This window comes from Harpia harpyja, chromosome 1 (genome assembly GCF_026419915.1).
Source record: "Harpia harpyja isolate bHarHar1 chromosome 1, bHarHar1 primary haplotype, whole genome shotgun sequence".
NCBI classification, from domain to species: Eukaryota; Metazoa; Chordata; class Aves; order Accipitriformes; family Accipitridae; genus Harpia; species Harpia harpyja.
This window is the reverse complement of record NC_068940.1, coordinates 51,859,415-51,874,245: the sequence shown is the minus strand read 5'-3', so window position 1 is coordinate 51,874,245 and position 14,831 is coordinate 51,859,415. Positions and strand designations below refer to the sequence as shown.

The following is a 14,831-nucleotide window of genomic DNA, read 5'->3' as shown; positions in this document are numbered from 1 at the left end:
GACACATATTTAGCTAACAGTAGTAAGAGCATTTCAGACGCCTTTAGAAGGCCTTGAACAGAATAAACAAGACGACAAAAAAAGAAAGATGCCAATTAGAAGAACACAGGTGCGCTTTCCACGATAAAGGGAACTTGGCACAAAGAACCTCAATTCGGCAGCTTATCTTGACCAATTAGACTGAGACAAGTTTTGCATGTTTTAGTTAATACAACCAATTATGCCTTATGTTTATGCGCGTGTACAGTGTTGTTATAACCAATCATTAGGTGTAACTAGGTGCGTGGACAGCTCATGCTAACCAATCTCTAATTTGCTTATGCGTGAACAGTAACTAGAATGAACATATAAACCGAGCTATCTTGGCAATAAAGTGGCATCTGCTTGATCATATTGATTGTGTGCAGTGTCCATGACTTCCGCGTCAACAAGGAACCTCACACCTGGCGGTTTAGACATGCCATCTCGGTTCCTAAAACCACTGGGTAGAGAGTAAAACAACTCCTCGCAAAAAAGCAGGATGTGTAGAAGGTGAGAAGGTGCAAGAACAGAGCTCCCAGTGTGTTGGCCAGGTCAAAGCTGTGATATTTGAGCAAGTTTAGTCATCCGACTCCTCCTTTGTAAGACAGGTGTCTCGGCCAGGCACCCCACAGCATTCATTTCTTGAAGGCATGAAAGAGAAACTTCATCATTCTAGTGAAATTGGACAGCCTGAGAGCCATGAACCATGAGAAGATGGAAGATTCAAAATCTGATTGCTAGGCTCCCAAATGCTGGCAACCTATGATATCAGCAGAAGTGATGGGTGCACTGATAATGGTATTTAATTAGTCACTACCTAATATAAGCCAGTTCAGTGAAACCTGCCCTAAAAGGTCTGAAGATACTCAAAGGTTGTTGAAAATGATATAGATCTGTTTCAACTTCACTGGTGAATCACTTTTATACAAAAAGTATTTCTGCCCACCACTTGAGTGGGATGACTTGAAAACGCCTGCAAAGCCTTATCACTACCAAATTTTGCAATGTTTCAGCTACAGCGCATAACAGATCAGATACATTGCTGATTGGAAACGCGGCTGTCAAACTAAAAGTACAAAGTATAAAATCAAAACATTATGAATTACAGTATCCAGTACACCAACTGCAGTAATCCTCCACCTCAAAACAACTTGTCTGTGCCCAGCAGAAGGAATATAGCCAAGTTCATGCCTGTTGTCTCTTCCATCCCCCCTTAAACCATCCTCTACACTCACTGCAGGAACCTAGTTCTCAACCGTATTTCACAGAAAATTGTTGCTGGTCCTAAAGTGACGGTGCTACGGACAAACCCCAGCTACTCATGTGCTGACCAGTTACACCACTGTTATCAGACAGAATATAGCAAGTCTGGGTTCTGCATGCTTTTCCCTTGGCCGGAAACTAATTTAATTTCTCTCATCAGCTACAGATTTTCACAAATCTTGTAAGAAAATATCAATAAGACTTTCAAATTTATTGACAATGTTCCATATTCAAAATGTAAATGCCTAGAAGTATTTAAAAGATATGTATACCCTTCCTGCTGTTTCTACTTCAGAGGCATCACCAGCTACAAAAACACTCTTTGCTCATAGCTCTCATGCTAGCATTCCCCCAGCTACATTACTCATACATGAGTTATCTCAGACAACGAAGATTCTGTTGTGTTAATAATATATTAACTTAAGTTTAGTAAAACTTCAGGCACATACTGCATATTGTAAAAATTTTCTTTTTATATCCAGATAACATACATTTTCTCATTTTCAACCACGGGCATAATTCCGAATTCCCAAGCTCTGCTCCCTCCTCCCTGAAAGTTTGCTTTCAAGGTTTTCCTCTTTATTTTGTATCATATCTAGAGACTGTCATGACACCCTCATAAACATTTTTTGCAAAAAGCAAACATACAGCATTACGGAAAGATACACAGCATATTACAGATGTTAATTTACCTTCTGCAAGCGAACCTTCCCATATGCAAATTTGGGTGTTGTCGGAGGGATAAGACCTTCTGGTAACTGCTTATACTAGAAAAGGAAAGAGAAAAAAAACACATGAAACTTAAATAAAAACATGCTTTAACTGGATTCTCACTTTCCGCTTCATAACTTACTACATGTAACTTTAGCCAAAGTTCTACAAGTAGAACTTTGGCTAAAAGTAGATAATCTCAATGTGCTAAAGGATTACAGCTGCATCTAGTCTAAGATTAAGGGTTTTTCTAAAAAAAAAAAAAAAAAAAACCAAAACACTAAACCATCTGACTTGATCACATATGGTAAACAATTTTTAATAACTATTCAACTTGAGGTAACAGTAAAAAGCATAGCGAACAAATGAGCTGCCAAAGAATCACAGTGCCCTTGGAGCCCTCCTGTGGCTAGAGCTTGCATTACTTCTATAACCCTTCTGCAAGTCATCTCCCCAGTCCATGGGAGCTTGAGTTAACCGTTCCAAGTTTGTAGGGCACCTGACCCTTCCCTAGCAGCACTTCCATGTGGGAATTATTAGCTTCTTGTGCTTTTCCTTTCAGTGTTACTATACTCCACCCCCACCTTCTAATCCATTACTGTCTGGGCTGGCTTCTTTGAGAAGCAGGCCTTGAGACCACAGCCTCCTCCACAGCTCCATGAACCTTTGAGGTCTCATCGTTAGCTTCCCTGTGGTCCTGGTCTAGACCACTGCCCAATCAATCATAGAGAAACATGACAAGGCAACACTCGGACTGCCAGGCTATTTCTCTCTACTTCTTGCCCTATATCTCTAGGAATAACCACCTGAGATCAGCAAAGAGGTGAAGGGTGTCCACCACTTTCTTGCACACCTTTGAGGAGTGGCAAGTCTAGACAGTGACTTTCTGCCCCATACCCTAGCCTCCTCTCTTCTGAGCCTACTTGTCTCCTGTAATGGCCACTCTTCCCATCTCTTCTTTCATTTACTGAACATGGCCCTGCCTGCACATTATAGAGAAAAAACTTCTGCAGATGCGATTCCCATGTGATCAAGCAATCTAAGCCTACATTTTAATATACATGCACAAATGACCCCCCTTGTGAAGGCTATCTTAATCTGAACATTCAGTGACTTCTGAGTGCTTACTTTGGCAGCTCCTAGGGGGTTTTTATATAAACTTGGTGAGGGGCCGAAAGGGTATTTTTCTTAAGAGATTTTACTTTGATTTCGGCTTGAAAGTTTTAGCACAAGGCATGACTTGCTGGGCTTACACATGGTATATACACATGGTATATCCAGCATAAAACTCATGCTCAGAAGCTCGCCTCTGCACCAAAACAAGGGGTTTTTTTGTTTAGTTGGTCTGTTTGTTTTTTTGGTTTTTTTGTTGTTTTTTTTTTTAAACAGGCCACAGCAGCATAATTCCCAATGCCCTCCTGTCAAATCTCAACTATGGACTAATGAAAGTCTGATTTATATTTCTGGCAACAAGTTCATTTCTTCGTCTCTGTATTTGAAAATAATCAAGATATTAAGACTTAAAGAAAAGAAAAACTAAATTCACCCAAGAGAACAAGTCAAAAGTAGGAAATTTCAGCCCAAATAATAAAAATTAAAGAATGCTGTCAGCAATTGAAAGAAGCTGTAGAGTGAAACCCTTCTTCTTTATTACATTTATTAACTGAAGGAAACAGTAAAGGAAGATTATAACATGTTAGCCTTATAGCACAGCTAACATGTTGAACACAGTCATTAGTTACAGGCAACTTAATTTTCTTTCATCAGCTCCACCCCAAACTGCAACTGAGTAGATAGACTGTTATGGGTTTAAAACCCACCGCAGAGACAGGAAAACTTCACAGAGATCCTATGGATATGGAGGGTGAGATATAAACAAACCACACCAAAAAAAGCTGTACCATGACCCAACACACCTTAGGTTATACTGAACACTTCAGATCTTATCAAGGCACTCTCACTGCACTAGAACACTACTTACATTTCAGATAGGGATCTTGCCTTGAAGAAAACAGCTCAAAAACAGGAAGTTTGGGAATTTCTCTGGTGAGAAAAGCTGCATCAAGACAGGAGGTTCCCCTTGAAAGGCTATCAAAATTATCCCATCAACACAAAGCTTAGGGGCAATGGAGAAATTGAAGAACATGATCCACAGCAGGCCTTCCACAGGTATGGAGATAAAGGCATGCTCAACCCTAGAGAAAACGTAATACACTTTTGGGAGATCTACTCCCATCAAAAAGCTGTCTTTTAGTGAATAGGAATGTTGCTGGCATGCAACAGGACAGCAAGTACAAGCCTAAGCCTTGGGATTCCCATTGAATCTGTTTTTAAGCCTCATCTGAATGGCCTCCAACGCAAGGCTATTAAAAATCCAGATACAGGTTCCATGTTTCACTTCAGTCTCCAGTTTGTAGAGATACTGTGCATTTTTACAGCAAGGCAAAGCTGGTCCCACCCACAACCTACAATTTGTGGCATCACAAAAACAAGATGTGCTCATTTGGATAAGCACACTCCTCACAGAGGCCCAAAATCACAACATGAGGCTTGGGATACAGACAGCCAAAGCACTAAGCTGCAGTGCATATCAGGCTGACATCGAGTGATGAGCCTGAGCTGACTGAATGGCTCATCAATGCTGCAAGGGAAAGAGCTCTGATCACTCCTCCTCCATCTCTACTCCCAGCCAAACCCTTCATGCCTCCCTCTGCTACTGTTGTGCCAGCACTGGCTCTCATCCGACTGAGTGAGTTGATTCAGCTTACTGACCTTCAGCTGAAAGAAAACAAACACAGCAAAAAAGCAGAGCTGAATCATTTAGGTGTCAGACCTGCACCTACCTGTACTCCCTCCTCTGAAAGGAAGGAAGGAGCCATCGGGACAGAACGTATAGTCAGAGAGGTGCAAGATCTTTCCCCTTTTGTAACAACAAGCAGTTAGGTTGGCCTAATTGCCTTGTTCTACTTCCCTTCCCTTCCCTGCAGAAAGCAGTAAATTCAGGAGTAACTTAAACCAACACAAGAGTAAGAGTTTGCCATACACCAGGGATGTTTCAAAGAACCATGCTAAATATGTCCTGGGGACACTCACCATACCAATGACTTCCCTCAAGGCAAAATATTTTTCTGTCAGATCTCCCGCTTCACTCAGTGGAGCATCATAGTCATAACTAGTGGGCTGTGGCATATAGGGCATATTAGCACCTAAGGGAGGGGGAAGAAAAAAAAAAAAAAAGGCACTAGAAACAGTGGAAGAGTTGGGTTTTTTCAAAGGTATCAACTTTCAGAATTGTTTCCAATCACAGCCAGACTCTGCTACATTTTTAGATTCAACATAGGCCTTTGTATTTGGGATTTGGCATAGAGAAACTATTCCTGATGGAGGACAACGTCCTTCTGAGCTCACACTGCTCTGTTATACAGTCTTCAGAAATATTCTGAAGCAAAACAAATTTATCCATGTTTGAACTGTTTCACAGGACTGGGTGAAGCAGAATTAGCCTTTGCAAAGATAAATACCATGTGGATTTAGTACATGCTGGCAATAGACGGAGAACAGCTAGTGCAGTCATCTTTTGTCATGTGAAAGCAGGCATAGCTTATTCTTTCACAGAATACATTACTACCTAATTCATAAACAGCTTCCCTACATCATCAGTATCATTTAAACAATTTCTTACCATTCCAATAGGCAAAGTTAGTCCCACCTATAAACATGTACCTAAAAAGGAAAAAAAGCCATCCACTTAAATCAGGTTTTGCTGAATTGGGAGGAAAAAAATCCCCCCCAAATTTACCTCTACTGAACACACACTTACAGGTTAACATTAGCGCCACGTGCCAGGATTTCATTAAGTGTTTTAGCTATAGTTTGTGCAGGCACAACAGAATGACGGTGCCCCCAGTGATCCAACCATCCAGTATAAAACTCAGAATTAACCTGAAAGGAGGAAGGGCAAAAGAGGAAGGGAAAACATGAAGAGGGAACAAGAACAGAATGCAATGTGATTTAAGGTTACTAACTGTAAGAGGGAAGGAAACATAGCACCTTGACTCATTCGAGCCATTTTTAAACTACTATAAATACAGCAAAGTGTACACTGTCAGTGGTTTTCAGTGGATTACTAGTCAAAGAAATTAAAGGATTGTTTCAATAATTTTATAGGGACACTTTGAAAATAATTGGTTAAATACCAAAGAGCATGGATTTCCTCAGAACCTGCCAACATGAACGTGTTTCAGATGCTTGGCATTCAAATAAATGATAGAACCAAAACATTCTCTGCAGAATAGCATACATAGACTAGATGTAATAAAAAATTAATCTTTTGAATACTCAAATTGTGTTCTAAACAATTTCATAGCACAGAGTTAATCTTGTACCCTCAACGGGCCTTCTCCCTTTGTCAAAAAGGCTTCCAGTGATCTCACATCCCATTATAGCTTGTATAAAACCTCTAGGGTAGCTGAAAACAGGAAGCAACTTCTAACCTGCCCTTTTAATTTTGCTTTTAACTTCCACCCACACACGTACCTCACTAACTCATCTAATCATACTTACTGTTTCCTGCTGCTTTGTAAACATTTGCCTCAGCAAGGAAAAATACTGAAACAAAATCAATACCTTTTGAGACTAGAGTAGTATTGGCAGAACAGCAGTTAATGTGGATTTGACACACAGAGAAGCTCCTCTATTCAGTTTTTCTGACTGACTTGGAAATTATGTCTTTGTAAAACTGCCCAACACACTGTTGTCAACTCCTCTCTTAACCACTGCAAGATTAGGAATGATACAAGAAATTTAAGTGAGAAGACATACCAAAGGACCTGTAGGTTCACTGCCCCTTTGAGCTAAGAATGCTGCTGTGACATTGCCACCTATAAGAAGATAAAAATAAAACTGAGTTGCTACATCCATGACTTTTTGGTCCTTCATTTCACTGAAAGGTGTTTTATCTCCCTTCCAACACCTAGCAAAAATCCAGACAAGAAAGTTACTTCAGAAAACACAGGAATCAGTACCTGTGATTCCAGTGTTTAAGTTGCAGAACTTACTTAAAATACATACATATATGCATGCATGTCTTTGCTTTTGAGATACATCTTCTGAAAACCCAGCTTTTCTCAGGAATAACATCCTGGCACCAAAAAAGTCTGAGATGTGTCAGAATTGCTACTTGGTCATTGGAAAATATAGGTCTGGGGTTGTGGTACCAAGACTATGGGGAAGAACAGAATCCAGGCTATCTCTTAAGAGGAGTTTCACTTCTGATCACCCCTAGTGGCTCAAGCCATAGGGACCAGAAATAACTACTTCCATCAGTAGCTCATAAATAATACACATGAAGGAGTTCACAATTTCAATCTACTCGTAAGAAAACAGATTCCTGCTAAGCACACATCTTTGACTGTAGAAAGAATAATGTACAAAAGAGACCACACGTAAAAAATATGGAAAGATCCATCCTGGAGTTTGTTTCTTGTGCCTTAAGCCTATTTTGCCAAGTCCGTGCAGTACATGAACATTTACATCATCACCTCTCCTATTCTATCAAAAGGGCACCTTCTGAACACACTATGGTTGCTCAGCCATTCTTCAGGCCTGTATCACAGCAAATTGTGGCAGTGTGCACATTTTTAACGATAATCTTCAGCAGTAATTTTTTTCCAGTAACCACTGGCTTAAAAAGAAATTAACTACAAGGGCTGGATTCTGGGGCAGAGGACATTAAAAAAAACAAAACCAAACCAAGAACCAAAAAAACCCAACATCAAAAAAATATTAAAACCATCAAGGGAATCAATGTCAACTATTACTGCTAATTTTTAGGAGACAGGCACTATGAGCAGTGTAAATTGTTTATTCATGATTTCATGATGCAGGGAAGTGATTATGACTCTCTATCTGGGTATTTGTGGGCGATTCTTGTATGTTTAAGAGTACATCAAATATCCATAAATGCCTATTGCCCCATTTAAACAAAGCAGTCAGGTTTGTCAAGCAGTCAACTCAGTTTGTCCTGCCACAAACACACACACAACAGAATTTTTTGGTAACAAACAGCAGTCTCCAACCTGGGGCAAAGTCCACTGTTGCATAAAGACCCTGAAGAGCTCCACATTTCAAGTGAAACCGGCTTGCACCGTCAGTTGTGAACAGCACCACCTCATCCCCAAGATACTGTCGAAAGAGCTTCAGAAGGGAACGCAGATAGTCATAGTCACAAGCGAAGTAGCTTCCATACTCATTCTCTACCTGCACAGTAAAAGCAAGTCAATAAAGCAGTAGCCAATTTCAGTCTGCACCTGATACCAAAAATGGAAAGCCCAAATCCAACCTTCCTCTTCCTTTGATGGCAATGCTGAAAATGTCATTTTTGAACTCTAGACCTGAGAAGTAAGAGAAGACAACAGTTCTAGACACTCATTCCTCTCACCTGTATCTTACAGTGGAGCAATCATTGTGTGGAGGCAAGTAATTTTCCTACAGAATTGCCCTCCATGTAAAAATCTCTACCCTAGCTACTTAGCAACAGTGATCAAAACACAGTCTCTATTAAAAACAGAGCGCTATGACCCACCTCCCAAACAGAACAATAAAACCATATAACAGGTTGTGACATGATCAAAACTGCAGCAAAATTGGACCTGCAGAACAGAGACACCTACAAGCGGCTCACATGAACAGCAAAGCCCTGCAATGGACTCAAAGGACTGAGGGGAGGTCAACCCTGCTACTACTGAGGTACGCATCTTGACCCTTTCCCAAGGGGATGGACTTTCGAGCTCCAGATCCAATGCCACAGAATAACAGAAAGTTATTTCTGAAAATCCTGTTATAAGCAACTTATTCCTGCCAAGGAATAATTTTGCCTGGTGCTTTTCCTCAATAGATATAATACATTGTTCAAGAGCAATGATCTTGGGCATATTATAAGAAGGGTCTCCTATCCCATCCTGTGCCAACCAGGGAGTTTAAGAAAAATTAAAACAAAGCTGTTATGGTCAAATACTAAGAATATCGAACAATCATCACTGCACCTCTGGAAGGAATTTAAGAGAGAAGCTACTCACCATGAACACACAACATTGTGTCCTGAAACACTTACAGCTTAAGTTAGGTGCGACTAACTAAAAAGAATAAGTTGAGGCCGTTTTTGTCACAAGTTTTAGGCTTACTCCATACTGCTTTTGCTTCTGTCTGAAGGTATCCTTATCTCCTTTTGCCTGTCAGAGGGTTTCAGGCAATTTTAATGTATTTTGGCTTTATGTGAGAACTGACATGAAACTCAGATCTCAAAAGCTCCACAAGTTTCCTCTATTGCTTTCTATAGTTGTGGGAAACAACTTTGATAGAGCAGACAAGCGCTCTCTGAATTCTAGAAACAGTGCATTCGGTTCTTTAGGATAAAGGATTTCATCAGAATCTTTCAACTACCTGAAACTGTTAAGGAACATCTGTGACATTACCACCCAACACCCATGGAGTGTCTACAAGAGCAATATAAGCATCCATGCTGCTTGGGTTCATTTGATTTTTCAGGAAGTTACCTGCACCATGATGATTGGACCTCCATTTTGATAGAGGTGAGGCCTCATCTTTGGCAAAAGGACACCCATCCATTTCTCTACTGCTGCCAGGTAATCTGTGATACACAAAGTATAAGTGTTCCACAACTTTTCTGCTTTTTTCTGGTTTTTGTTTTAAATTATATATGGGTAGTTTTTACCTAGTGTTCTAAATAAGTATAACAGAACAGAATTTAATGAACTGATGTACTGTTATACTCGTTCATTAATGTCAGCTTCCAGTACAGCTTACTAAAAAATAAAACATTTAAATACTGATGAACTTTGAAAATCACCAGAGAGACTTCAATATGTCTCACACAGATTGTCTTAATACATTTCAACAGGAAAACAAATTCAAATGTTGCTATGTGTACTGTTTTTTTCAATAGGTAATTTATCCCACAATGAGCAGAACTGAAGTCAGATATGATATATATCTTTGTCCCCTAATACACACTCCAATAACCACATTAATCTCCTGTCTCATCTCATCCCTCTGTGTCCGGTCCATGACTAGGTAGCACACGAGGATGTTGTAACTAGTTCTGAAATTACATGTACACTGACCAGCCGGGAACGATTCCCACAATGAGTGGCCAGTCAGCCCTTGCAAAACCGAAAAACTCAAAGCTGAGAGCTACCTGTCTTTTCCTCAATGGTGACAATGATTTCTCTCTTGGCACCAATTTTCATGAAATTTGTCAACACCTTGGAAACTTTCTACCCTACTTTGTTCATTCTATATACTTCTTGAATGCACACTTCTAATTAGCAGTACTGAAGATTCTACTCACAAGATAACTTAAGCTGAAATATGAATTAACTAGTAATGGCCTCAAACAGCAAAGTTGCCTTGCTGCTGAAGTGTATTTTTGCTAGTACTTTTTGATGCCTCTACCTGAATCAGAAGACCTGAGAACAATAGATTTCTTCTCCAACAGCCATGCAGGAAGACCTCCCTGGGAAAAGAAAGGGAATCAGTCTGTGACCGCTCTTGGGAAATGTAAGAAGAATTTAGTCTTTTATCAAAACATATACTGAGACCTGAAGATTGATTTTCTACAAGTAATAATTCCCAATGAAAAAAGAAATACAAAGTTTGCATTGTAAGAAGTCACTTAGGATGCATGGACTTTAATACGCTAAACCAAAAGTCTTGTCCAAGGATACACCAAGTACATTTGTCTACTTTAAGACAGAAATACTTGCATTAGATTTACCCTAGAAATGAGGTAACTGTTACAAAAGGCTGTACCATGTCCCATTCTGCACAGATGTAAGGTCCAGCTCTCAGGATAACCAGCAAACCAGTATCATTAGCAAGCTGCAGGAAATACTCTAGATCTTTGTCACCAGAAAAATCATACATGTCCACCTGGGGTTCATGGTAGTTCCACGGCACATACCTATGAAGAGAGAAGATCACCTTCCATTAGGAAACCAAGACTAAACCAGATCTCCAAATAACAACTGCTTGTACTACACACCCCAGAGATCTGTAATGCTGAACTGATCTTCAGATCAGTAAAATACAAGAATCACTCTAGGGCCCTTCTTCTGTGAGGTACTTCATATGGCAGAAGGTATTAAAATTAATACTGAAATAAGGCTTAGTACTTTGCAGTATGTCTGCAGGAGTCCATACCAATGCAAGAACAGGTTTTGGTAGTGCCATTTTGAAACCATGATGTCTGTTCCAAAATTTAAGTAGTTAACAGTTTTAATGTTAGCAAGTCAGCTGCCAGTTGTATAGAGCTAGGAGGTTTGTGAAGAGATGAATACTGTAAACCACTTGCAAAAGGAGGTAGTCAAGAACGAGCTTGCCCAAAAACAGCGCATGACCCTTTGTGAATGGATCACCCAGTTCGCACAGGGAACACCAACTAGGCTGACAGGTCCATGCTGCTGCCACTGCAAAGAGTTTAAAAATGTCTAAGCCTCAAATGATATTGCGTATAGGTCCTGAAAGTTTTCAATGACCAGGAGCAAGCCCCGTTCTGGAAAACTAGCATGGGAAAAACGGTCAAGTTAGAGGATACTAAAGCGCCCAAGAGCCTGGACAAAGTAAAACTTCATTTCAACCAAGTAATAAAGCTGCCAAACAAGCAGATAACCATTTGAAAGAACATCTCTCCCCTACTTCCAGGACTTAGGAAACTACAACTTCATCACAGAACATCTCACAGAAGAAAAAAAAAAAAATAGCCTTGGTCGCAGGACAACAAAGCAGCATGTTATCTACCAACTACTATGCGTAGCATTGTAGCTTATGGACCATGAGAGTTTTGGCTTGGGATAGTACTAAGTGGCAGTCGTAGCATGGACAGACATTAAAATTAGGGATGAGTACAGCCTGAGCAAGGATTCAAGAGAATGGGAAAACTCATTCTCCATGCATTTACTTTTATGTACATAGGTTTGCAATCTCTCGAAGACAACTGTTGCCACTGTTCCAGAGAGAACAAATTTGAGAAAAATCTGTAAAACCAAAACTGTGGTTAGTCAAGCAAAGATCCTCTCAGGCAATACTTTTCTTACTATCTGGGTTTGTTTATGTGTTCCAGAGTTAATTTTGTAAGAGCTACCCAGGAGGGAAAGAAAGTGCAGAAAACACTGCTTTCAATAAGCAAGAAAAACAGGAACCCTCACATGAGCACACTACTGAAATGGCCGCACTCAGACATACATGCACTTGAACATCAAATACAAAAGTTACAATCTTTCAGCAACGTTAGTTAATATTATAGCCTCACAAATGCCAAAATCTTAAGCCTCTGTTTGAAAAGATAAAGCTTAAAATTTGAATGCCAGGATGGAGTCAAAGCAACACACTCAGGCATCAAAATGCAGATTTTCCCCTCTAGGTAGTGTATTTTATTTCTTTGTCAACCTGATCTAATTGTTTCCGAAACACATGATTAACCCACTTGTAGAACAAGCTAAATGTGCATTTAATGACTATATGAACCACGTGAAAACACATTCAATGTTAATTTAGTTTTGTGCGCTTTGTCTAAATTTCAGGCAGAGGAGCAAGCTGATTGCTGACATTCAAGATCAAAGTGGATAAAGTACACTCAAGATGGAAGAAGACAGAAAAATTCTTCCAGAAACAGTTTTAATTTATGTCCCATGCTTCCCCACAAGGCCAGAAAAAAAAGCAGATTTTAGTAGAGAAGGGAAAAAAGTTAAGAAAAAAAATTTATGCAAAATGCTTTCTTACAGAATGAATCATGATATAAACGTATTTTAAACACTGCTCTAAAAATTATTACTAATACACTTTAATCCCCCAGTATATTTTCTACAGCTAGCAATGGCCTCAAATTAAATCATTTTACTTTGAAATTGTTATTATAAGCAAGTGTAATTCCTATATACCATTGTACAAATTTATAGTTAGTTGTTAATGCTGTACTGCTTTAGCTACAGAATAATGGATTTATAAAGGAATGTCATATTCCTTTTTCAAACTTGAAATGTGGTATTTCTGTATTTGAGTAATAGCATTTTCTCTCCATTTACATACAATTTCTAAGCTTTATCCTATAACTTTCCTTTTCTTTAAAAGTCACTTTTCCTCTCCTATTTCAGAGAGATGTCAACAGGCAAAAAAACCCACTTTAACCACCTTAATGTACAGGATAATTGTCTCTGTAATACCAGGGTTTGGGTTTTTTTTTTAATAGTGTAAAATTAAATAGCTTGTATTAATTTAATAAATACATCAGCATTTTATACATGCTAGTTAAATTACACATTTATGAATCTTTAGAAAAAGTAAATTGTGCTTATTTTTTATTTAAGAGATATTCTAAGCAGCAGCTCTTTCTTAGAGGGAGTTTCTACAGGTTTACAGTTGTCTACTCATTAGTCAACAAATACAGTAAAACAAATAAAATGCCAGTAAGGGAACTGCGGGTTCTTCCAGGAAGCCTCTCCACTGATCTGTAAATATTTAGCCCCATCTAGTGGTTAATTATTTATCTCCTCCATGCCAAAAAACCCAAAACAAACCACAAACTTTCAGTCCTTTCCAGATGTCTTTGACAGCATTCATTTCTCCTTGGCAGGCACAGCTGAGGAACTGCAAACAATGACAGTTACCCTTGTGTGACCAGATGCGTCTGCGTGCTACCTGCTGTGGTCGGGAGTGGAGCTCCTAGGTACGCCTCCATCATCTGCTGGGATGTCACATCAACCATTACATCAAATTTCAACCTGCTATTTGGAAGGTTTAGGCCTTGATATTTTAAGCTTTAATGGAAGATCAAGCTTCCTGTCACCTGTTTTCTCATATTCTGTTATTGCTCTAAGATGTTTCCAGGCGCAGATGGTTATATACATATACTGACTTCACCCATTCAAGAGTTCCAGACAAGCTGCTGACTCAGTCATTAGCTGAACAGCGCATCAAGGCATAGCAAGTCTTTTGGAAATGAGGCTGCAGAGAACAGAAAGGAGAGCAGGTCTGGCTTGCTTTGACCATAAAGTATTTACAAGGACAATCCTGTAATAAAAGGATCCTGTTTCCCTTGAAGTGGTAAGCCTCGCTGGGAGCACCTTGATAAGAACACGGAAGGCTCCCGTATTTCAAATTACAGCAAGACCCTTCCCTGCCTCATGGGAAAAACCCCAAGCAGCAAAATCACAGTCTTCAGAGCTGGTCCCGAGGTTGGGAGTCCAACTACAACATCCTGCCAGAAGGTCTGGCAGTGCTGCCGCCCATTCCAGAACGACTTCACACAACTGGTATCTCAGTCCCTTGCTAATAGTTTTACTGATCCAGGAAGGAACAGGCAAAAGAGAAAAGAAAACCACAACTAAATAATCATCTAGACCAATTTCCATTTTTACCAAAGCTACACAAAATCACAGCAGAATTGTTTGGGGGTAACATGAAAATTTATTGCTTTATCTCAAATAATCAAGAGCAGTAAGGCTTGATTATCTGCAAACGTCAAAGAAAAAAGGGGTTTGGTACATGTTTTTGGTTTGGTGGGGGTTTTTTTAGCATCAAGAAAGAGAGAAATCAGTGTCAAGTGGAAAGACACATGGACTTGATTCTTGTAGAAAATGCAAGGCACGGGGGTACTTTCTGCTTATAAGATAGCTCCTAAATGTGTATCTTTCACCATAGCAGAAAAAAATCCAAAGGTAAGCAATGATGTGGGAGAAAGTTAAAGAATCCCAGTCTGCTCTACAAAAAGAAAACAAGGTTGTAAAAAACCTGTTATCTGTCATCTGTAATCCAGCAACAAC

General features: G+C 39.6%; 1 protein-coding gene across 1 annotated transcript in view; it reads right to left on the bottom strand.

Annotated features, from left to right (window-relative positions):
• The window catches only part of GLB1 (galactosidase beta 1), a 55,384-nt gene that overhangs the window by 26,494 nt on the left and 14,059 nt on the right, over nucleotides 1–14,831 (bottom strand). Inside the window, exons 3-11 of the mRNA XM_052793979.1 lie at nucleotides 10,825–10,975; nucleotides 10,468–10,528; nucleotides 9,549–9,643; nucleotides 8,073–8,253; nucleotides 6,817–6,875; nucleotides 5,816–5,937; nucleotides 5,678–5,718; nucleotides 5,089–5,201; nucleotides 1,977–2,051 (exon numbers count right to left, since the gene is read on the bottom strand). Of these exons, the coding sequence (XP_052649939.1) occupies nucleotides 1,977–2,051; nucleotides 5,089–5,201; nucleotides 5,678–5,718; nucleotides 5,816–5,937; nucleotides 6,817–6,875; nucleotides 8,073–8,253; nucleotides 9,549–9,643; nucleotides 10,468–10,528; nucleotides 10,825–10,975 (898 nt within the window). The remainder of the gene's footprint in view (nucleotides 1–1,976; nucleotides 2,052–5,088; nucleotides 5,202–5,677; nucleotides 5,719–5,815; nucleotides 5,938–6,816; nucleotides 6,876–8,072; nucleotides 8,254–9,548; nucleotides 9,644–10,467; nucleotides 10,529–10,824; nucleotides 10,976–14,831) is intronic.